We start from the raw sequence: 25251 nt of genomic DNA, 5'->3' as shown, positions 1-25251 counted from the left end.
AGCAATGGGCCGCCCCTCCATCTACCCACCCCCACTCCGTTCAGAGCTGGTCACAGGCGCCCACTGCTGTGACTGGCTTGCCTGTGCTTGCAAGCACTTCTTCCCAACTCCTTAACACTATGTTCTGACCATGTTTATACCAGTACAAAAAGGATTTGTTTTTAAGATTTATTTATTTTATGTATATGAGTACAGTGTAGCTGTCTTCAGACACACCAGAACAGGGCATCAGATCCCATTACAGATGGTTGTGAGCCACCATGTGGTTGCTGGGAATTGAAATCAGGACCTCTGGAAGAGCAGTCAGTGCTCTTAACAGCTGAGACATCTCTCCAGCCTGGATTTTTTGTTTTTAAAATTAATTTTTGATTGTATGAAATGAGTGTTTCACTGTGTTGTCCAGGATGGCCTCAGATTCATCTTCCTGATTCAGCTTCCCAAGTAGCTGAAACAAAGGGTGTTTTGTTGTTTAGTAGAATTGTAGAATAGACAGTGAATAAAAAGACCATGAATACTTGTATGTTTGTGTCATTGCTGTATCATTTCACGTGTTTGCAGGTATTTTAAACATTTTGCTACTCTTTTTATTATGAAGTAGATTGATAAATTACACCTAGAACTTATGGTTTATCCTCTAGAGTTTAAGATCAAAATTAGAGAATAAGCTGTGTAAAAATATAGCACATCTTAACGATGCTGAGGTCCATGCTTGGGCTGGAGAGATGGCTCAGTGGTTAGAGCCCTTGTTCTGTCAGAAGTTCTGGGTTTGGTTCCTAGCACCCACACAGTAGTTCACACCCATCCTTGAATCCAGTTCTAGGAGACCTAACATCACCCTCTTCTAATCTCTGGAGGCACCAGGCATACACATGGTGTACATACATATATGCAGACCAACACTTACACATAAAGAATGTAAAAGCCCGTGCTCATGAAAACATGAGGACCTTAGTGGCTAGGTCTAGCTCAGCTCAGCTTGTGAGAAGATCCCACGTTCAGTTTACAGGAAACAAAACAACTGCACATTGAAAGTGGTAGCTCATATTTGTTCTAGCTCTCCAGAGGCAGAGACAGAGACAGAAAAGTTGTGAGTTCTGGGCTAGGTGGGAATACATAGCAAGCCCTTGTCTCTAAAAATCAAAATAAAAACAACTACAAAAATAACCAACATGAAATGAGGTACATTTTATTTTATTTATTAGTTTTTATTTTTTGATTTTTGTTTTTTTTTGGAGCTGAGGACTAAACCCAGGACCTTGGGCTTGCTAGGCAAGTGCCCTATCACTGAGCTAAATCCCCAACCCCTTGTTTTGTTTTGTTTTGTTTTGTTTTGTTTTGTTTTGTTTTGTTTTGTTTTGTTTGAGACTGGGTCTCATAGTGTATCTCTGCCTAGCCTGGAACTCCGTATGTCCACCATGTTGGCATTGACTTTGTGGAGACTGACCTGCCTCTGCCTCTCTGGTGCTGGGATTAAAAGCCTGTGCCACCAAGCCCAACTCATAAAGTCCTTTTAAATGTCATGTGTTAAGTACAAATCAAATTAAATTATAGCAAGACATTTCTTATAGCATTGTGGCACACTAGTTCTAAATTATTTTAATGAGCAATCAGATGGCAGCATCTTTCACCTTTTTCAGAGAAAGAAATGACTTAGAGTCATTTTTACACACTAAGAATGTGCCAAACCAATTGAGATACTCTGTTGAAAGAAAAGAAACTAAAACTGCTTTCGTTTCTTTTCAAAATGATATAGGTGTTTGTATGAATTACTATTTGAAATAATTTTATTTAAAACTTGTTTCTTTTGTCAATAGCAATTTCGGCATGAAAACCTGGTCAATCTGATTGAAGTTTTTAGACAAAAGAAGAAAATTCATTTGGTATTTGAATTTATTGACCACACAGTCTTAGATGAGCTACAGCATTACTGTCACGGGCTGGAGAGTAAGCGGCTGAGAAAGTACCTGTTCCAGATCCTTCGGGCGATTGAATACCTGCACAATAATAACGTAAGTGCTTTAGAGTGAGCCCAGCTGGGGCCAGGATGACTCACAAGTGCCACTGAGACAGCTCTATTTTTATGAAGGCTGTTAACATTTTTCTATGTGTAATACTAATAGACATCCTAACAACGAGGAGTGGGGTATTGCCTCTCAGTTTATTTGCAGAACCCAAAAAACATTTGAGTACTTGGTAATTGTAATTATAAGTAAATTGAGTCTGAGGTGTGGTTAGTTTCACTAAGCTGTGACCAGAATACTGAGAGAATACATAAAGGGAAGAATTATTTGTTTTGTCTTGTAATTTAGAGGTTTCGGCCCATAATTCTCTTGGAGCATCATGGCTGCAGAAGCACAGGACAGTGTGCTTGTCTCATGTTAGACAAGGGACGGAAAGAAAGGGTCCCAGACAGGGTGTATTCCCTAAAGGACATGCCCCACCTCCTCTAGCAAGACACCCATCTAATGTTTTCTGAGCCTCCTCCAACAGTAGCAGCAGTGGGGATGGCAGCAGTGGGGATGTATCTTTCAGTGAGCCTTTTTTGGTTTTTTTTTTTTTTTTTTTTTTGGATTTGTTTTTTTCAAGACAGGGTTTCTCTGTATGGCCCCGACTGTCCTGGACCTCACTCTGTAGACCAGGCTGGCCTCGTACTCAGAAATCCCCCTGCCTCTGCTTCCCAGAGTGCTGGGATTACAGGAATGCGCCACCACCGCCCGGCTTCAGTGAGCCTTTTTAATAGGACACTTCATATCCAACCACTGACAGAGACTGAAAGTAGTGCCAATGATTTGGCTTAAAGGAATTGCCAGTAAACTAAGGACCATCTCTGAGGAGACGCACGCCAAGGTTGACCGTCAGAGCTGTGCTTTCATAGAAGCATCCTTAAATGACCAGAGGCTTAGGGGCAGGGCGGTGTTAGACCAGGCAATGGCATTCTTTCAGAGTCTTTGTTTCTTCCTTTCTTTTATTTATTTATTTTTTTATAGTTGATGTTTTAATTCTTTTTTTTTTAAACATTTATTTATTATATGTAAGTACACTGGAGCTGTCTTCAGACACCAGAAGAGGGCATCAGATCTCTTTATGGATGGTTGTGAGCCACCATGTGAATGCTGGGATTTGAACTCATAACCTTTGGAAGAACAGTCAGTGCTCTTACCCATTGAGCCATCTCTCCAGCCCCTCTTTTATTTTTATAAGTCTTTATTTTGTTTTTTTCCAAACAGGGTTGCTCAGTGTAACCAGCCCTAGTTGTCCTGGACTCACTCCGTAGACCAGGATGGCCTCAAACCCAGAGATTCACCTGCCTCTGCTTCCTGAGTGCTAGGATTAAAGGCATGTGCCACCACACTCAGCTTGCTTTGACTTTCTAATAGTGCCTCATAGCTTCAAAAGCTATTTTGATAGCAATTGGAATTCATGTAGTAATGTCCTTGCCAGCTAGATCCAAGAGGAGGCGTTAGGAGCAGATAGAGCTGGGCCTGTGGTACACATCTGCATTTAGCAGGGTCAGGCCAACCAGGGCTACACGACCAGACCAAAAACAGCAGGTCCAGCCTTTGAAATCAGACCAACTGTGTTTTCATTGCAAGTTAGCTCTGAAAACTCACATGATTTGTAGAACTAGAGCTGACAGCACCATGATTCTATATGAGACATTCTATATGAGTTCTATATCCTAGAACTCATTCTGCAGACCAGGTAGGTCTCAAATTCACAGATATCTGCCTGTCTTTGGCCGTCCAAGTGCAAGGACTAAAAGCATATGCCATAATGCTTGACAAGATTTAACCTTCTTGTTTCTTTGTTTAATATGAGTACACCATAGCTGTCTTCAGACTCACCGGAAGAGGAGGTTCCCATTACAGATGGTTGTGAACCACCATGTGGTTGCTGGGAATTGAACGCAGGACCTCTGGAAGAGCAGTCAGTGCTCTTAACCATTGAGCCATCTCTCCAGCCCAGATTTAACCTTCTTAAGCTTCCTTATCTGCAAAATGGCAAGACTTTACCTCACTCACTTAAAAATGCCATGGAGGCCATAGATGGAAGATGACAACCTGCCCCCCCTGCGCTCTCTCTGTCTCTGTCTCTCTCTCTCTCTCTCTCTCTCTCTCTCTCTCAGCACCACAAAATTACACAAAAGAGTAATGCATGATGCCAGCAGGAGTGTGGGCCAGTAAAACAGTAGAATGAGCTACTGCTAAAGTAATGAATACAGCTAGGACTTCACTAGACAAGTGACACGCACAAAGGCAGACACTGTAAGATGCAAGTCATCCTGAGTAGGGAACTTCAGAGAGTGGCATTAAATCAGCTTCAGGGACCAGGAAGGAGGAGACATGGTTGCACAGTTGCCCTGCATGGAGTTTTTTCCAGAGCACACACACATGTATACAAAGTATATAAACATTTTAAAAGAAAAGTCATGAGTGACAGAGATGACTCAGTGGGTAGCTCTACTTGCTGCTAAGTATGACAACACCATTCCTGATATCCTCTCAGCTTCCCTCACACATTCACACACACAGAGAATGTCATGGGCCACACATGGTGGTGCTCACCTTTAATTCCTGCACTTAGGAGGCAGAGCAGGACAACCTCACCTGGTCTGTACAATGAGTTTCAGGACAGCCAGCACTTCAGGGTGAGACCCTGTCTCAGAAAACAAAAGAAAGTCATAATGAGACTCACTGTTTTTACACTAGTACTAAATGCTAACAGAGGGAATAAACAAGGTGATGTTCGGGCTGTGCTGCAAGCACAGTGCAGGCTTCCTGGAAGCATACGTACTGGTTACTGAGTGCCCTGTTTCCTGATTTGGAGCACTTTTTTTTTTTGCTCCTAAGTTTTTGTTGAAAATGGAACATTTAAAATAATGTGGAATTATAGAAATCAGAGTTTTCCATCTCTCTCTGTTCCTGTCTCAGACACAGACAGCCAGTGACTGACTGTTGTGTCTGAATGCTGAGTGCTGCTCTGTAGTGTGGATCCGCATACACTGCCTGGCAGGCGGTTACTTCTAGCTCTGGCTTTATAAACACTGCTGGCAGCAGCTCTGGTCTAGTTACTTTGATGGTTACTGCTGTTTTTAAAGAGACAGTTTTCCAAAGAGACAGGGTCATGTTTTGCTTTATGCTAGAGCTGGGACCCAGGGTTTTGTGAGTGTTCAGTGAGGGCGTACCACTGAGGTGCATGCCCAACCTGTGACCATCACTTTTATTGTAGTTATTGTAGTTATGGCATGGCATCATTTTTGAGATAGGTAAAGTACACTGTCTTTATTCATAGATAACTTGTTCATTTGCATAGAAAATTCCCACAGCAAAATAGGATACAAGATGAACATCCCAAATCTGTTGTTTTTCTATATATTAGGAACAAATCATTAGAAATTAGAATCTTTATATACAATTCATGGGCTGTAATGAGGCTTAATTGGTAGAGTGCTTGCATGTAGCTCTGGGTTTGATCCCCAATACTACATAAAATTGAATGTGGTGGCACACCCCTGAAATCCCAGCACTTGGGAGGTAGAAGCAGGAGAATCAGAAATTTAGTTTTTACTTAATTCGCCTAATTTTTGGTTTTTTGAAAGAGGGTTTCTGTGTAGCCCTTGCTGTACTGGAGCTCACTCCATGGACCAGACTGGCTTCAGACTCATAGAGATGAGTTCTGCCTCTGCCTACTAAGCTCAGGGATTAAAGATGTATATCTGTAAAAGTTACTTTTAGCCGGGGTAGCGCATGCCTTTAATCCCAGCACTTGGGAGGCAGAGGCAGGCAGATTTCTGAGTTCGAGGCCAGCCTGGTCTACAGAGTGAGTTCCAGGACAGCCAGGGCTACACAGAGAAACCCTGTCTCAGAAAAAAAAAACAAAAACAAAAACAAAAACAACAACAAAAAAAACCCAAAAAATTAAAAACAAACAAAAAGTTATTTTTATTCACCTGAAGTAATTGTTCTCTCCAAGGCTTACTCACTCAGTCTGCTAACCTAGACCTAGAATGTTTTCGGCCACTGAAACTTGTTATTCACCCTTTCTAGTTCTTTCTGATTCAACTTGGCTGTTCTGGCTCAAGCTCCTCTCTCCAAGCTGACTGACTGATTCAGTCTGGCTTCTTTCTCTGGCTCTTACTTTTTGCTCTGCATGGCCTCATATTAACTTTGGCAATCTGTTCTAATCTTCTAGCTCCTTCTCATCCTCTAGCTTGTTCTGTCTTCATCTGTGTCTAACTTGTTCTCTCTTCAATCTGTCTCTGTAAAACTTCCCTGATAAAACTGCTTTCTCATCTCTCTCTGTTATTCTCTTTTCAGTAGCCTCTTTTTACTATCTGTTCTCCTGAGAATTGAGCATATCCTGTTCTGTCAAATCTTTCTCTGATTCCTCACTTTGTCTGCCACTCAATTAGACATCACTTTCAAACTTGGATGCTTCCTACAAGTGTAATCAAAGATCCTTCAACATACACTACCAGCTCAAAAGATTATTTTTGCAACATTGTAACTATAGTTAGTGACTATTGTGTTATTTAAAATTTCTGAGAATACATTTTAAATTCTTTTTGTAAAAATGACAAAAGGTAAAAGAGTCATACCTTGGTGGGTTTTGGGTTTGTGTGTGTGTGTGTGTGTGTGTGTGTGTGTGTGTGTATCTATTTTGAGGCAGGATCTTTCTATCTGGTTGTCTTAGTAATCACTATGTAGACCAGGCTGGCCTCAAACTCATAGTCATTCTCCTATCTCAGCCTCCCAAGTGCTGAGATTAAAGCCATGTGCTATCACACCTCTCACAGTATTTTAATAAAAACATTTAATGAAATGTGTGCAATTAATAATTATATGAATATAATTTATGTCAATTAAAACATTTTTTAGCCAGCTGTGGTGATATGCGCCTTTAATCTCAGTACTCAGGGGGCAGAGGCAGAGGCAGACAGATCTCCTTGAGTTCAAGGCCAGCCTCATCTACATAGTGACTTCCAGGACAGCCAGGGCTATACAGAGAAACTGTGTCTGAAACAAAACAAAAAACAAACAATGAACCCACAACTAATAAAACAAAAAAACTTTCGAATTCTTTAAAAAAATATCTGAAGCTGGGCGTGGTGGCGCACGCCTGTAATCCCAGTACTTGGGAGGCAGAGGCAGGTGGATTTCTGAGTTCTAGGCCAGCCTGGTCTACAGAGTGAGTTCCAGGACAGCCAGGACTACACAGAAACCCTGACTATATATATTGGTATCTTGGGCTAGAGAGATGGCTCAGTGGTTAAGAGCACTAACTGCTCTTCCAGTGGTCCTGAGTTCAATTCCCAGCAACCACACGGTAGCTCACAGCCATCTGGGAAATGATGCCCTCTTCTGGTGTGTCTAAAGACAGCTACAATGTACTCATCATAAATATAAAATAGATAAAAATCTTTAAAAAGGATAAAAAATAAATATCTTAAAAGAAGACGTGCTGAGACTGAAATGGAGCAGTTAGTAGGGAAGAGATGCATGAATTTGTAGAACCAAGTGATAAAATGTCATGGAGAGAAACAGAGGAACAGAGCGTGTGTGTGTGTGTGTGTGTGTGTGTGTGTGTCTGTGTGTGTGTGTGTGTGTGTGTGTGTGCGCGCGCCTGTGATCCCATCAGACCAGGACTATAAGGATATCCTTGTCTATAGAGAGAGCTGAAAGCTATAGTGGATGACATGAGACCCTGTCTCAAAAAAAAAAAAAAAAAAAAAAAAAAAACCAGGGGAAGGAGGGGGAGCCTGATACATGTAGGATAAATGCCCTACATTTAAGGGACAGAAAAAGGAGAGGCTTGAGAGGTGTCTATTTGATGTGGAGCAGTTTCTCCCAGCATGGGAAGCAGGGGACAGTCTACAGTATTCTCCCAGAGGGTTGACTGTGGAGACAGTGGGTACCTGCTGTGTCAGTAAGTCCATTTGATCTTAGAGTCATCTCCCTTTCAGTGTCTGTTCTGGCTTCGTTTTGAAGTTATGGGTGGAGAATATCTAACTTTTTACTTGTGCTTAGGAAATATCTTCATGGTCAGCTGCAAGTTAGATTTTTCTCTGAATAGTTTTTGATACTGTAGAAAATGAAAACCCATCTTAATCCATCTTATTTTGTTTTGATTTTTTAAAGATTATCCATCGAGATATAAAGCCTGAGAATATTTTAGTCTCCCAGTCAGGAATTACAAAGCTCTGTGATTTTGGGTTTGCGAGGACACTAGCAGCTCCTGGAGATGTTTACACAGACTACGTGGCCACACGCTGGTACAGAGCTCCGGAACTGGTGTTGAAAGACACCTCCTACGGAAAGTATGTATACTCTGAGATCCCACCTGGCTTATCCCAGGTGTGCTGTTCTCCCTCCTCTGTTGACACTCTGCCCTCTGTGTCTGGCTCCAGTCAAAGAAAAGGGACACCTTTAAAGGTACCCGAAGCCCCTGTGGCACTGTGCTGCTGCAGCTGTGTCTGGGCTCACACCTGTGGGTTCAGTGCCCGCAGCTGCTGGAGGCTCATGTTCTTACACTGTATCCAGCTTGCTTTAATCTGTGCTGCTGCCTCTGTGGTTGTTCTGCTCCTGTGTTCTATAAAGATTAAACGAGTTTATATTTTGTTTATTTATGTGTGTGGCGCTCGAGGCATGAGTGTGGAGGTTAGAAAACAGAAATTAATTCTTTCCAATTCTGTGGGTCCCTGAGATCCAGCTCAGGTTGTCAGATGCAGTGGCAGGTGCCTGTACCTGCTGAGCCATCTTGTCAGGCCTCTCCAAAGAATAATTTACTATAATTCTGTGTTGAAATAGGATCTACTGGGGCTGGAGAGATGGCTCAGTGGTTAAGAGCACTGACTACTCTTCCAGAGGTCCTGAGTTCAATTCCCAGCAACCACATAGTGGCTCACAACCATCTGTAAGGGGATCTGATGCCCTCTTCTGGTGTGTCTGAAGACAGCTACAGTGTACTCATACATGAAATAAATAAATAATAAAAAAAAAAGGAAAAAAAAAGGAATAGGATCTACCAAGTTTCCTGTTTGTTGGGAAAAGTGACACGCCTTCCTTATAAAGACCGAAAGTAATGATTTATTTTAAACTGTGCTTTTCTAGATGGCTCATAAAGAATTGTCATCTCACAATTAACAAATATCCTGTAGTAAAAATTTGTAAATAATACCACTTAAACATTATCCTTCCCAGACCCCTGGTTTTGAGATTGTCTTACTGGTGAACTGTGACTGGCCTGGAAGTCAATATGTAGACGACACTGGCCTCCGAAAACCCCAGAGACCACCTGTTTGTGTCTAGCTGGTGCTGGGATTAAAGGTGTGCACAATGCTCCTGGCATTCCTGCTTTTGGGGGGGGGGGCGTGTATTAATCACATCACACATGTATTGGGACATTTTCTTGCTTGTATACACTTTGATCATGTTCATCTGCCCCTAGTTTCTCCCCTTCCCCACTTCCGCTGGCAAACAACCTTACTCTAGCTTTGATCTTATATAAAATGTTTCTAGACTGCTTATCATACATATTTGTGCCTGACAAAGTAATTTAATCTGTGTTTTTGTTTGTTTGCTTGTTTTTCCAGACCGGTGGACATCTGGGCTTTGGGCTGTATGATCATTGAAATGGCCACTGGCAATCCCTACCTTCCTAGCAGTTCCGATTTGGATTTGCTCCACAAGATTGTTTTAAAAGTAGGTAGGTATTACTGCAATCCTCTGCCCCATGTCTAAGTAACCACTGCAGATGAGTTATGCTTGAAGCCCATGCTTAGTGAATGAACACGAAGGAAAGATCTTGTCTAGACAGGTGATGGCAGATGGATGCCTGTGCTGATACAAGAGGTAGAAAATTCTGTTTTGATGATAGTATTTTCTTTGCAGAATGCCACATGTTTGTTAATTGTTGGTGCTAAGAAAAGTAGTTCAGGGTCTATGCCACTGAGTTAAATCTGCCGCTGCAGGGCTGCAAGCTTTCTAAAAGCACTGGGTTAAATCTGCCACTACAGTGCTGCAGGCTCCCTAAAAGCTGCTGTTCCAAAACTGAAAGCTACCCTCTGCTTACATTTGTAGTCAAGGACTTTTTTTTTTCTAAGAGAAGCTTCAATATATCTTTCATGAACAGATTTCAGTATCATAAACACAAAATGATAATTTAGGAAGAGAGCTATCCCAGGATTTTATCAGATTCCACACATGAGGGGCCCAGAGACACCAAAAAGCAGTGCAGTGTCCCCATTAATTACTAAGTTTCCTGAACTTCAACTTTCTTTTTATTTTCCATTAATTTATTTATTCACTTTATGTCCTGATTGCAGCCCTCCCCTTTCCCACTCTGTTCCTCAGAGAAGGGGAAGCCCCACTTAGGTACCACTCCACCCTGGGACATCAGGTGACGTCAGGACTAAGTGTATCCTCTCTCACTGAGGCTCAACCAGGCAGCCCAACTATGGGAAGGGAATCCAGTGGGGGGGGGGGGGTGTAGAGGGTAGGGGAGACAGACACAGAGACAGTGCCTGTTCCAATTGTTAGGGGACCCACATGAAGACCAAACTACACATTTGCTATAAGCTATGCATAAGGACTTTTAATAATAAAGTTGACTCAGAAGCCTTTTGAAACTATTAGAGGCCAGGCGGTGGTGGCACACACCTGTAATCCTAGCACTCGGGAGGTAGAGGCAGGCAGATCACTTGTGAGTTCAAGGCCAGCCTAGTCTACAGAGTGAGATACAAGACAGCCAGGGACTACACAGAAAAGCCCTACGTATTGGGAAAAAAGTGTATTGGAGATTGAAATTTAGTTATTTACTCAAATAACCCTCCTCTTCCTCTTCTTCCCCCTCTTCCTCCTCCTCTCCCTCTTCTTCCCTCTCCTTCTTTTTGGTTTTTCCATACAATAAAGATAATTCCCCAAGGCATACCCAAAGGCCTGCCTCCCAGTGATTGACAATTAACACTGAACACCACAACTACCTAAACATTTTGGTGGTTAGCCTTGTGAGTGGTATTTCATCTGCATGAGGGGCTTGAGGAGCCCAAAGTGAGCTGGGGAAACTCTTCATAAATGTAATTGCAGGATTCTGACAGAGGGTACTATGAACAGTCATTAAAGCAGTAAAGCCAGAATAGCACTGACTAAAGATGATCTAAGGGTCGCACTCTGTGTGCCTTTATTTCGTGCTTATTTTAACTTACATGGGAGGTTATTTTGTCTACATTCCACAAGTGTGCCTGCCAGAAGACAGTGTCAAAGCACTGGCGTTATGGAGGGTTGTGAGCTGTCATGTGGGTGCTGGGAGTTGAACCTGGATCCTCTGCAAGAACAGCAAGTGCTTTTAACCTGTGAGCCATCTCTCCAGCCCTTTATAAGCCTTTAAAAAGCCCTGTTCTGAGACTGTTGGATGGAAGCTTAGAAGTGACGGCATTAACCCTGTCATTTTTCAGAGGAAACCAAGGCACATAACCACGAATAGACGCACTCCATACCACAGTATTAGTTGTGGGGAAAGGTGCTGGAGCCCATCGTCTCCACTGAGTTCACAGTTCTTTGCACTCTGGCTGTTTGTCTGGTCTCTTCTTCTGTACCAGCCATTCTCAACCTGTGGGTCATGACCCCTTTGGGGGTTACATATCAGATATCCTGCATATCAAATAAAAATCAGCAAAATTACAGTCATGAAGTAGCAACAAAATAATGTTGGGAGTCACCACATCATAAGGAACTGTATTAACGGGTTGCAGGGTTAAGAATGTTGAGAACCACTGCTCTATAGACTACTTTGGTTTCTGAATTGCTTTACTATTTTAGCTGTTTTGTTTAAGGTTTAGGTCTAGAAGACTGATGGCTACTTGACATTTATGTCATTAAGATACAAATAAAGAAATATGTTAATAATCCCAGAACTCAGGAGGCAGAGGCAGGCAGATCTCTGAGTTTGAGGTCAGCCTGGTCTACTGCAAGTTCCAAGATAGCCAGGGCCACACAGAGAAACCCTGTTTCAGCCCCTCCCTTCCCCAAGTGTCAAATTTTAGTGTTTTTGCTGGCAATTATATATTATGTCCTAGAGTTTGGGGGCGAGGATGGAAGGACCATATGGTTGCATGTATTTTGCTTACTGGAAGAAACCTCAATTTTTAAGACTTAATAATTTTTAAGTGGAGCCAGATATTGAACCTAGGGCCTCACACTTGCTAGACAGGCTCTGTGGCAGAGCTGTGCTCTTAGTCCAGAGCCTCTAGTTTTATGGCATACTTAGAAATTTCCTTTCAACTCTAAGATAAAAACTAGTATTCTTTTTTTTTTTTTTTTGTCTCCACATCGATAACAGAGTGAACCACATGGGGATTTTGTCTGAGAGCAACTTCGTGACTCAGACATTTGTTCTCGTTTCAGGCAACCTGACCCCGCACCTGCACAATATCTTTTCCAAGAGTCCCATCTTTGCCGGGGTGGTTCTTCCTCAAGTTCAACACCCAAAGAATGCAAGAAAGAAATACCCAAAGCTCAACGGGTTGCTGGCAGATATAGTTCATGTATGTTGAGACATTAAGACTGGCTGAGAATTTGCAGAAATTATAATATAATGGGGTCTTTTCTTCTCTTTGGTGTTAGAGATGGAACCCACAGCTGAGCAAGTGTTCTCCACTGAGCCTCATTCCAGCAATAATGCAGTTTAAAATATGGCTTGAAAAAGATTCCAGAAAGACCCCTAAAGTGATGTTAAACTGTTACAAATTATCAGAAATTAAGAGAGAGAACTTAAAATTTAAGATACTGTGGAATAAACTAGGAACACTTGAAAGACTTTCCATGTTTTCCACCACTTTCAGCATCTGGTCTACCAGGCTATGGTTGATCTTTGTCCTGCATCATCCTAACTTTCTACAGAGGCATCTCTTGGCAGCTCTCATTTGAATGCACCAACATTCACCTTAAGTTAGAAAACAGTGAGGTGTATGTCTGTGTCTGTGTCTGTGTTGGACTGTGTGTTGTGTAAGAACAGTACTTGATAGTATGAGTAAGCATGCACATAGGTGGATCTTGCATGCATTTCTAGAAGCCACAAGCTGATGTCAGGTGTCTTTACTTGAATCCCTCATGTTTTGTTGTTGTGGTTTAGTCAGAAACTCTTTCTGGGGTATAGCTCCGGGATATAGTGCATAGTGAACAGGCACAGGTCCTGGGTTCAGTCCCACAGTGAGGAGGGAGACAGAGGGAACAGAGAGGGAAAGGGGGACAAGAGAAGGAAATCTCCCTTTCAGTGAACCTGAATCTCCTGGCCAGTGAGCTTCCATCCACCTGTCTCCTTGCTGGTTACAGATATATGCAACCATGGCATCTGAGCTCAGGTCCTCAAGCTCACCTGACCAACTGAGCCATCTCCCTAGCCCGTACATTTACTTTACATTTACATTGTGCTTATCGTAGGTAGTGCATGAACACAGCACAAAATTCAAATAATGTAAGGTGGGTTTATTATGAATAGCAAATCTTATTTTATTTCTCTAATCAGTAGTTTTCTATATCAGGAAGAGTGAAGAGACTTATTTCTAGTAAGGGTTGTATGATTGTGTTGTAAAATCCTTGTTTCTAATATACAGTTCTTTTTTTGGGTTTTTAATTTTAGATTTATGTGTACAGCTATTTTGCCTGCATGTATGTCCATGCACTATGTGTGTGCCTAGTAACCACAGGCTGGAAGAGGGTGTTGGGTCTCAAAGTTCCTGACAGTATCCATCTGCCTCTGCCTTCAGGGTGCTGGAATTAAAGACTGTACTGTTAGCATCTTCTTGGCTTTTAATCACTGAACTGTCTCTCCAGTCTTAATGTAAACTTCTGAAAAGAAACACAGTTTCTGAAATTTCAGAACAAGTATAATGAAGTATACTTGCAGATACTGGTAGACATGGAAACCTGAATTCCATCCCCCAGAACCTAAGGGAAAAGCTGGGCTCTGGTGTGTACCTGAATCTTAGTGTTAAGGAGGAGGGGAGAGGAGGATCCCTGGCTTCCTGCCAGCTAGTCTGGCTGAATTGGAGCTCCTTGTTCAGTGAAAAATAATCTCAAAAAACTCTAACATCAACTTCTGGTCTCCACACGTGTAAGTTCAGCTGCACACATGAGCCCATACATACACCACACAAACATACACAGTCTCACTTTATGAATGTCTACTATCACAACAGAATCAATCAAACAAAAGACGTGGCTTGCAATCTTCCCATCTTACTATTTGTAAGGACAGCCCTTCTAACCCTGTGAACACTGTTGTGCAGCAGAGCAATAGAACTGTTAGTTTATACTGTGCATTCGGAAGATAGCAGAAGCATCTTTTTATATTTTCATTCTGGTCCTTCTACATAAATTCTTAGACAAGAGCCAGTAAGATGGGTTGGCAGGTCTAAATGCTTGCTGCACACCTGGTAGCCTTAATTTCTTCCCAGGAACCCACATAAAGGTGGAAAGCGAGAACCAACTCCACCATGTTGTCTTCTAAATCCCACACATGTGCTGGGGCAAGCCTCCTCACCAGTGATAAATAATACTAGCCATCTGAAAGATGTCAGACAGATGACTTAACATCTCAGGACAACAATGCCTGTGACGTGAGCTATAAAGAAGTACTGGAAAAAGCCTTCTCTCCGGAAGAGTGCACTTTATCCAGCCAGACGCCTTTTATTCCATTCCTAACTTGATTGTTTGCTATAAAGACAGTTATAGATGGACCATTATCTGCAGCTTCCTGCTCACAGCCTGTCCAGGAGTTGACTTTGGTTATTGGTGGTTTCCTCAGCTAAACCATTCCGAGGGCAGAAAAACAGAGAAGAGCTGTTCATTGATTTTTATTTTTGCTTGCCTGCATGTGTGTGTACCATGTATGTTTGGTGTCTGCAGTGACCAGAAAGGGGATTTTTATGGAAGGCCTGAATTCAATCCCTAGATCCTACCAGGTGACAAGAGAGAACCCATAACATAGCTGTTTTCTGGCCTTCCTGTGTGACCATGGGTGCACATGCTGACATTCACACAAAATAGTAACTTTTAAAAGTTGCAAGAGTAAATTTCTTAGGTAAGTAAATGGTCAAAATTTAGTGTTAGAAGTCTGCTTGTTTACAGACTCTATTAGCTATGGGTAATAACTTTGTCACATGTCAAATGTTAAAGACTTGATTTTAGGGGCGGAGCCAAAAACCTCATCTTTTATTAGACTTTTTTTCTTTTCTAGGCTTGTTTACAAATTGATCCTGCAGAGAGGATATCATCTACTGATCTTTTGCGTCACGATTACTTTACTAGAGATGGATTTATTGAGAAGTAAGCATGGGTGGTCTTCCTAGTGTTTTCTGTCAGGGGACTTACTAGAAGGGGAATCACTAGATAGAACAATGTTACAAAACACAAATATTCATTTAACAGAAACCTAGTGTAAGTTACTGTGTCAGGTATTGACCAGATACATGGTAGGCAGCTAGCTTTATTCTCAGTGTTATAGGCAGTGTACTCGGATACTACAGCTGCAGTCTCACCCTCACCGCAGATCAGAGGACATGTTTAATTCAAGAGCTTTTTAAGGCTTGATTTCATTTACCTTTAAAGGATTTGTTTTTATGTATGTACATTTGCACGTGTGTAAGGATGACTGTGTAAAGTAAAAGAACAGTAGATCTCCCGGGGGGTGGAGTTACAGGCATTGTGAGCCACAAGCACCGTGACTCAAACTCTGTGTCAGTCTAAAGAGATGAAGAGCTTCTGTACCAGAATTCAAGTGACATTTCATTAGATTCACATCTCAAAGGGAATCCAATGTAAGTCTGTTTTGTAAGTTTTATGTGGTATATTTTCCTACCAAAATGCCTGAAAGATCTGCTGCCAGCACACAATTATTGTAGGGTAAATATTTACACCATTTTTGGCTGGATATGGTGACACCTGTCATCCTGGCACTCAGGAAGATGAAGTAAGGGGATTTTATCCTTGATACTGAGGTGGGCTACACAGTGAGAGCTTGTTACAAACAGACAAAAATAACACCATCTCTTGGTATCAGTTATGATTACATAGCATTTTTAATGCTTGATTGAATGATTCTATTATGATAAACCATATAAAAAAGATGATTGGTTAATATTGCTTGATTCATCAGATTCATACCAGAGCTGAGAGCTAAATTATTGCAGGAAGCAAAGGTTAATTCATTTATAAAGCCAAAAGAGAATTTTAAAGAAAACGAACCTGTGAAAGATGAGAAAAAATCAGTTTTTACCAACACTCTGCTCTATGGAAACCCATCGCTTTATGGAAAGGTGAGCACCTCCTTGCCTTTTGTTTCGGCCTGCATAGTTGCACACGCTTAGGGTTCTAATGACAGCATTCTCTACATCTCCTCTTTCCAGGAAGTGGACAGAGACAAAAGGACCAAGGAGCTCAAAGTCAGAGCCACTAAGGCCAAAGGGGGGAAAGGAGATGTCCCAGACCCGAAGAAGACAGAGTGTGAAGGTGAACACCGCCAGCAGGGCACAGCTGATGACACACACGCATCACTGGACAGGAAGCCTTCTGTCTCAGAAGTAACAAACCCTGTCAATCCCAGTGCGAGTTCTGACGGCGTCAAAGAAGACCCACACTCTGGGGCTTGTATGACAATGCCACCAATCAACCTGACAAGCAGTAATTTGTTGGCCGCAAATCTCAGTTCAAACCTCTCCCACCCCAATTCACGGTGAGCTAGTGAGAGGAGGCTTGGTTAGTAACCCGTCCTCCTGTGTGGTGCATTGCAGACACGTGTGGACAGTGTCCGTGTGGAGCGGACCTGAAAAGGGTCTCCTCAAGTTGCAGTCACATAGTAGCAGGACATTTGCTGAGGAGTTTTTGGGAATGTTAATGAGACATTTTTTTCTTCAGCTATATAGGTATTAAACTTTTTTTTTGAGACAAATTTCCACAGAGCCCAGACTATCCTGGAACTTGCTTTGTATCCCAAGTTGGCCTCCTATAGATGGTCTACCAGCCTCAGCCTCCTCAGAGATGGGATTACAGATGTATGCTATTATTGACCAACTTAGATATTTAATTGTTCACTGATACATTTGGGATAGCATTAAAAATATTTTATGTCTGTATGTGTCCTTAAGTATTTGTATGAGCACCACCACATTCATTCAGTGTCTGTGGAGGCCACAGGGCATCAGATCCCCTGGAGCTATGCTTACAGGCAATTGTGAGCCACCCAGTGTGGATGCTTGGACAGTACTCTCAATGGCTGAGCCCAGAATATCTTCTTAAAAGAAAAATATCTCGTATTTGAAGAGAAAAGGGATGATTTCACTTAGGTTTTGGCATCCATGTGCCTTGTTGTGTTAGTCTACGTAGTATTGCTATGCCAAAATAATTGATACTCTACTGACATCAGATACTTTCTAGAGTGTTGTTTGGCTTATGGTTGTAGTGGCCAGAGCATCCAACAGCATGATACCACTGCTCTGGCAAGGGCTCCTTGGCTGTGTCACAATCATAGCAAAGGAGGAGACGAGAGACTGACCACATGTAGGGAAAGCATGTGTGCCAATACAGGAGAAAGATTTCAGGGAGGTGCCAGGGTCCTTTATAAAGACCCACTTTTACGGAGTATCCCTCGAGTGCAAGAACGCCTCCTAAGGAAAAAAAATCATCAATCCATCTTGAGATCTAGTCACCTCCTTTTTGAGAGTCCTCACCACTTGCAGGCTCCACCCCTCTCCACACTGCACACTGGGAACAAAATTCTAGTATTCGGATCACTGGAGGACAAACCATATGTAACTGTAGCACTCAGTGCGGCAAAGTAAGCTCTATTTCTGCCTCATGCAGATTCTCTCAGTGGAGAAAAAATAGTCTAAAATAAGGCTTCATAGCAAATAGCTTTTCAGTAGTGTGCTGGCAGGAAATCAGTGTCCCAGGCCAGTTTTAGGTTTAGAATCTCTGCTGCAGATTGAGAGACTGATCATGAGACTTCTCGAGCTGGGGACTGGTGATGGACAGTGAAGACATCAGATCTGTTTGCAGATTTACACTGGAAGATACATTGGCCTAACCAGAGTCTGGCAGACTGATTTAGGCTACAGGTTGTGAGGATGAGCAGTCTTTCTGGATAAGCCAGTGGATTTGTCTGTGTAATTCCAAAGGTACATCAGACCATAGGTTGCGATAACCAAAGTGTTCTTGAGGTGATGCCTGCGTTGCACTGCCAGTAAACCATGATTGGAAGCCAGTCTCACACAAGTCCAAAAATGCAGAACTCCAGAGGTGAAATGATCCCAGTTTAGAATAGATACAAGGGAACAAATGGGCCCAGGAGTCATTTCCTGACATGTTCTCACCGGGGGTTAGCCATCCAGTGCTTGTCCTGTCCTAGAGTTCTCAGAACTTCAGCCTCGAAAGTTGCCTTTTGAGACTCAGTGTTCTAACAGTACCATGGTATTAATCCTTTCCTTTTTCATAAGCCAGGGTCTGGTTATGTTGCTTAGGCTGTCCTTAAATTAAAAATCCTCAGCCAGCCACCTGAGTGCCAATGTTATTGGTGTTTATAGCCTGGCCCACTGTTTTTTATAACTTACTTGTTTGTAACGCTAACAGAAGGACAATTCTGGGAGGTTCTAATAACTTCTTGTTTATTTTTAATTAATAGGTTAACTGAAAGAACAAAAAAGAGACGCACTTCTTCACAAACTATTGGACAAACTTTGTCTAATAGCAGACAAGAAGACACAGGTCCCACACAAGTAAGGCAAGATGCTAGTATTAAAGTATGAACTTTTGGGCTGGGGAAATGTCTCAGTCAGTAAAGTGCTAGGTGAGCAAGCATGAGGATCAGAGTTGGGATCCACAGCACCATGGAAAGAACTGGGCACGGTAGTACACGCTTGTAATCCTACCGCCGGGAGTCAGAGAGAAGGAGCCTTAGACTTTGCTGGCATCTAGTCCAGCCAGATGAGTGAGCTCCCAGTGGGATGAGAAACCCTTGTCTTCAAAAACAAGGTCAGAGCTGGGCGGTGGTGGCACACACCTGTAATCCCAGCACTCTGGGAGGCAGAGGCAGGCGGATTTCCGAGTTGGAAGCCAGCCTGGTCTACAGAGTGAGTTCCAGGACAGCCAGGGCTACACAGAGAAACCCTGTCTCGAAAAAACCAAATCCAAAAAACAAGGTCAGAGCTATCCAGAAAGACATCCAGTGTAACATCTGTCTTCCATAAGCATGTCCATGTGTATCCTCACACACATATACACATATTAGAACATGAACACACAAACATGGAATGAGTAAGTTCATAAAATATGGCCTCTTTAAACATTATCTACATTTTTTTTTAAGTTCTCACATTAAAAAAAAAAAAATCCCTCCCAGTGCTGGAGAGATGGCTCAGCAGTTGAGAACGCTGGCTGTTCTTCCAGAGGACCTGATGGCAGCTCACACCTGTCTGTAACTCCAGTTCCAGAGGATCTTACACCCTCATACAGACATAGGTGCAGGCAAAATACCAGTGAACATAAAATAAATCTTTCAAAACCATTCCCTCCCTCCTACCCTTTCTCCCTCCTTCCCTTTCTCTCTTACCTATGTTGGGACAAGTCTAAGACTTCGCAGGTGCTGAGTGAGCGCCCACTGAGAATCTCCTTACCAGCCCCTCTTTTCTTCCTGAAAGTAGACCGTGTTTCCCTGTGCGTCTAGCTTTTGGGTTGTCGCTTTATCTTTTTTTTCTTTTAGATTTATTTTATTTTATGTTATTACCTACTGGTACTTGTGGAGACCAGAAGAGGGCTTTGGTTCCCCAGGAACTAGAGTTGTGCATGGCTGTGAGCCACCATGTGGGTGCTGAGAATTGAACCCTGGTCCTTTGCAAGAGCAACAATTCCTCTTAACTACTGAGCTGTATCTGTATCATCTTATTCTTTATCTTAAATTGTTTACTAATGTATGACTTCCATCTTTACAAATCACAAGACTTGTGCTTTTCTCTTTCAAAAATATCTTTATGGATTAAAAACACTTGCCAAATAGATGGAGTTTTCTTGCTCTGGAAATGCTAGCCATATCTTCTCTCTCTCTCTCTCTCTCTCTCTCTCTCTCTCTCTCTCCTCTCTCTCTTTTCCCATCATTTTTTTACATAGCATAGTTTATAACATTCAAGGCACAGCATTATTTATAATAACATAAAATTGAAACATCCAGGTGGGGGTGGTGTATACCTTTGATCCCAGCATGCAGGAGGCAGAGGCAGGAAGACCTCTGTTAGGTTGAGGTCAGCCTTGCCTACAGAAGTGAGTTCCAGGAACAATCAGGGCTGTTACATAGAGAAACCCTGTCTTTAACAACAACAACAAAGTCAAGATTGTGATTCTCTAAATCAAGAACAGTAAATGGACTAAAAACCTCACTGGGAGTCTGGCTGCTTCTGTGTTTAGTGTTGTTCTAGTCTGTTGGTTTGTGTGTTTGTTGCTTTTGTTTTCTTAGGGTCTCACTATGTATCCTAGGCTGACCTTGAACTCGAGATCCTTCTGCCTGATTTCCAAGTGCTGGGACTGCAGGCATGTCCACCATACCTCATTCTGTTCTGCTTCTTGATTATTGAGATAATCTTCGAACTGTTTTCCATCATTCAAATAGCTGGCACCTGTAGGCTTAAGACTCTGTAGTTGGTCACTCACAGTTCTTCATACTAACTGGTACTTGTTTGTCTAGGTCCAGACAGAAAAAGGTGCATTTAATGAGCGAACAGGCCAGAATGACCAGATAGCAAGCGGGAACAAAAGAAAGCTGAATTTTTCCAAATGCGACAGGAAAGAATTCCATTTTCCTGAACTGCCATTCACAATACAGGCGAAGGAGATGAAAGGGATGGAAGGTACAGAGATGGTGTAACTGGCCGCTAAGGGTGGGGCTGTTTGTAAGAACACTTACCTGGGATCTTTGTAGAAGTAACCAGTTGCTTTGAAAAATTAAGCTAAGTAAAGGGTCAGACTTTGTTTTGTTTTGTTTAGTCAGGGTCTGTGTGTTTCTGGCTGTTCTGGAGCTCACTGTATAAACCAGGCTGGCCAGAACTCACAGATATCTGCCTGCCTCTTCCTTCAGAGTGAGTGCTGGGACTAAAGGTCCACTGTGCCCACCAAGGGTCAGACTCAATGCAGATAATTTTAAAGAAGGGTAAAGAAAACCCGAAAGGGTAAATGTTGTGTCAGCCTGATGTTGAGATGTTGGGGCAGCATTTGCAGATGACAAACTTGGTTCCATACATAACACGGGGTAAAGCACTTTCCCTGCTCAGGTGTTACAGATGTTTTGGGCATGCGGGGATTTGGTAGATTTTTTTCTAAATGTAGAATTTATCATAACCTTATCATATCTTAAGGGCTGGTGAGATGGCTCAAAGATACTTGGTGCTAAGCCTTAACAACCTGAGTTTGATCCTGGGATTTACATTGTGGAAGGAGAGGACTGGCCCACCCCAGTAAACAAATGAATAATAAATATATTGAAATAAAATCAAGCAGATAATTTATTGTAGTGAGCAAAAGTTTTTTTTCGTTTCCTTGGAAAATAGACACCTTGCAAAAATGTGATAAAATAGCAAGGTATAAAATGTAGAATGTGAAACTTGAGGGTCCCTCAATGAAAATTGAGACACACTCTTGTGAGATCTCAAAATAAAATTGTACCACATCTTACAGCTCACAGTACTCAGTCCCTTTGCGACTTGAGTTCAAAAGTGGACTTAGTGGCTATCTGAAGTCCTCTCAAGGAAAATATAGTTTCAAGGAAGGGCCAACAAATTACATTTTTTTTTCTCTAAAAGTTAAACAGATAAAAGTGCTGAAGAGAGAATCAAAGAAAACAGATTCACCTAAAATACCAACTTTACTTAGTATGGACCCAAATCAAGAAAAACAAGAGGTAAACACTTTATATTATTTATAGAATGTTGTTTTGTCTTTTACTGAGTTTTTAAATTTAGTTACTATTAGAAAGTTTGTAAAAATTAAAACTTTTATAATCTTTAAACTTTAGAAGCAGGCCTGTTTTTATCTTATTTTATATGTATATATATTTATATTTATATTAAATTTATATTATATAAGTATATATTATTATTATTTTTGGCTTTTTGATACAGGGTCTCACTGTGTACCTCTGGCTGTTCTAGCACTCGCAGAGATTTGCCTGCCACTGTCTCCCCAGTGATGGGATTAAAGGCATATAATACATACCCACTTATTTATGTTCTTATAACCAACTACTGAAAGATTCTAAGCGTTAGTTTTTGTAGTAGTAAGCGCAGCCTCTTTTGCATTATCAGTGATTAGAACACACAGCATCCAGGACAAAGAGTAGCTGTGGTGCGTTCACCCTCCAGCGATGCTCAGGTGACCCATGCCGTGGGACAGGTAGTGGCTGACTGCCCTGGGGGCGGCAGCTTGTTTGCCTTTGGCTTTCCCTTCAGTGTTCTTCCAGTTTACTGTCTGTCACTGTTCCCTGACTGTTGTCCTGTTTTCAAAAATGTCTGCTGCCAGCTCCAACCCCACCTACCACATCAATTCTTAGATTTTATTTAGAAATCTTTGTCATCAACATTCATTTGAATGCCTTCTCTTAACTAAACCAACACTCACTGAGTCCCAGCATGCATGTGGCCTCCGATTTCCTAATAAGGTCATCTGTGTGTATTATTTATCAATTTATTATTCCCATTAAAAATGAATTGACTATATTTTAATTCATGATAAAGTTATTCCTGCTTTATTAAAGAAAATTGAACACATACATTAAAAATATGGAAAGGTGGAGGGTTGTGTAACTCAGTTGGTAGTGTGCTGACCCAACACACAAGGCCCTAGCCCCAATAGTTCAGGTGTACAGATCTCTTATCCCAACACTTGGAAGTAGAGGCAGAAGGATCAGAAATTAAAGGTCGTCTTCAATGACTTTGAGGCCACCCTGGGCTATGAGACTTTGTCTCAGAGAAAACAAATGTATGTATGTATGTATGTATGTATGTGTGTGTGTGTGTGTGTGTGCACATGTATAGATGTTTCTGGAAATCTATAAGGCATTTTCATTGTGACATTTAGAGCTATAGTCCTGTTTTGACAGTCCCAGGACTACTTGTATATGTCACAGTCTATTTTCCAGAACCAAAGCTGTTGTTGACCAGGAAAGCCATTAGGGAATGTTTCTAGTTAATTATAAGTCACAAGATTCTTTAAGCTTGTGCATTTAAGAGATGTACTCTTGTCCTGGAAATCTGCATAGCATACCATTTGCAAATCTGTTGGCTCATTGGGTGGACTTTTAGGGATCTTGGGTTTGCAGAGAGCTGTGATGTACTACTGTGTTTATCCTGCTGTTCCATAAGAGGCCAGAAACCCAAACCACATATGCATGCAGGGGAAAAATAAAACAGTTCTCTCAGATGTTTACATGATGTGGAATTCCTGAAAAGGTAGTCTTGAAAAGAGTAACAGAAACCAGTTGTAGTTATTAGAAGCAACCAGGAGCTGTCAGTGTTGCTCAGAGCTTATCTGTCCTCCTTTCAGCAGCTCTAGCACATAGCTGAGACTGAGACAACACTAGTCTGAACACATCTTGGTGAGTTAGTATCAAAATTAAGAAAATGCCTGAGCTGGTGCAATGACTCAGTGCATAAGGGTGCTGCCAGGTCAGCAGACCCGAGGTCTAGCTCTAGAATGGGTATAGTAGAAAGAATGAACCAGGCCTCACAAGTTGGCCCTGACCTTTTTACATGAACATCATACATACACAACATACATCTGTGTCAAAATTTCCTTAGCCACGTATGGTTTCATATGCCTTTAATACCAACACTTGAGGGGCAGAGGCAGGTGAGTCACTGTGAGTTCAAGAACAGCCTGGTCTACACAGTGAGTTCCAGGCCAGCCAGAGCTTCAGAGTGAGACCCTATCTCAAAATCTAGTCTTATAAATTTTCAGTCTGTAGTTTATTTTTAGTTTGAAAAAATGTAACATTTTTCGAAATCTGGGGTAGGAGCTTGGAGTGCAGTGCCTAGTGTTTGCCCAGCCTGGGCTTGGTCCCTAGCACCCCAAGACAATCAAAAATCAGAAGACATGGAATAGCAACTTACTTTCATCTTAGCTCTTCCACTGCTTGGTTTTTAAATTACTTCCAAGCACTTCCTAGTTGTGTATCCAACTCTTTCAGGCGTCTTTGTTAGCAATCTACTGACGTGAAGGTACACACTGAAGGAGCTCTCTGACAGACAGAAGCCTGTGTGACTGTGAATGAGGGGCCTGGTCAAGAGAGGACAGAGCCCATGGGAATGGGAGGCCATGGGTAAGGAGCTTTGTTTGTTGAGGAGTCCTTTGTCACCAGTCTCCCAGTGCCCTTATGCGGCAACCCCTGCAGTAAAATACAGGTATTTTATCTCAGCCCAAGTTCTCTTAGCCAGTGACTCACCACTTCCTGTCTGTTTTTAGAATATAAGAAATGCTTCAGCTAAAGAGAGAGGAACCTGGTAGCTGTAGGCTAGAAAATGTGACAGATGGAAAATCAGGGGATCCCAGAATCATGTGTGGTTAAAACAACTCTCTTTTTTTTTTTTTTTTTTTTTTTTTTTTTTTTTTTTGGTCAATGTCTGCTGCACAGAAATGCTGATAAGCATGGAAGCCTGGGTAGCTGGGTGTAGTCTCCTATTTTTGCTTTTATAATTTATAATACTGTACTTGTTTTCTTAATTTGAACATTAACTTCACAAATGCCTGTTAATAGGAATACATTTCATATCAAGTCATGCAACCTTGTTTAATCACCTGTTATTTCCAGCATGTTGATTAGTCTTCCTTCCTGGGTTTCGTTTAGAACTTTATAATTATAGAAGGGAAAGTTACTAAATATGTTCCTGAGAGTTCCAGCGTAAATATGTAATACAGAGAGTCCCAATGTAAATATGTAATACAGAGCATCCTAATCTAAGTATAAAATACAGAGAGTCCCAAATTAAACATATAATATAGAGTCCCAAGGTGAATGTATAATATGGAGAGTTCCAATGTAAATACATAATACAGAGTCCCAAGATGTATATGTAATACAGAGAATTCCAATGAAGATACGCAGCACATAACATCCTAATGTAAATATGTAGCACAGAGGGGGCTGAAGAGATAGCTTAGTGGTTAAGAGGACTGATTGTCCCTCCAGGGGTCCTTAGTTCAATTCCCAGCAACCAAATGGTTG

General features: G+C 41.8%; 1 protein-coding gene across 2 annotated transcripts in view; it reads left to right on the top strand.

The window, feature by feature from the left end:
• Window positions 1-25251, top strand: part of Cdkl3 (cyclin dependent kinase like 3) — a 79278-nt gene that overhangs the window by 5527 nt on the left and 48500 nt on the right. For both annotated transcript variants that reach the window (XM_052196825.1, XM_052196826.1), the window contains exons 3-12: window positions 1815-2009; window positions 8139-8317; window positions 9593-9705; window positions 12402-12541; window positions 15235-15323; window positions 16153-16312; window positions 16403-16728; window positions 18673-18766; window positions 20725-20887; window positions 21836-21933. In XM_052196825.1, coding sequence (XP_052052785.1) covers window positions 1815-2009; window positions 8139-8317; window positions 9593-9705; window positions 12402-12541; window positions 15235-15323; window positions 16153-16312; window positions 16403-16728; window positions 18673-18766; window positions 20725-20887; window positions 21836-21933 — 1557 coding nt within the window. The remainder of the gene's footprint in view (window positions 1-1814; window positions 2010-8138; window positions 8318-9592; window positions 9706-12401; window positions 12542-15234; window positions 15324-16152; window positions 16313-16402; window positions 16729-18672; window positions 18767-20724; window positions 20888-21835; window positions 21934-25251) is intronic.

Source organism: Apodemus sylvaticus, chromosome 10 (genome assembly GCF_947179515.1).
Source record: "Apodemus sylvaticus chromosome 10, mApoSyl1.1, whole genome shotgun sequence".
In the NCBI taxonomy this organism is placed as follows: Eukaryota; Metazoa; Chordata; class Mammalia; order Rodentia; family Muridae; genus Apodemus; species Apodemus sylvaticus.
The sequence above is the reverse complement of the archived record's forward strand: the minus strand, read 5'-3'. Positions and strand labels throughout refer to the sequence as shown.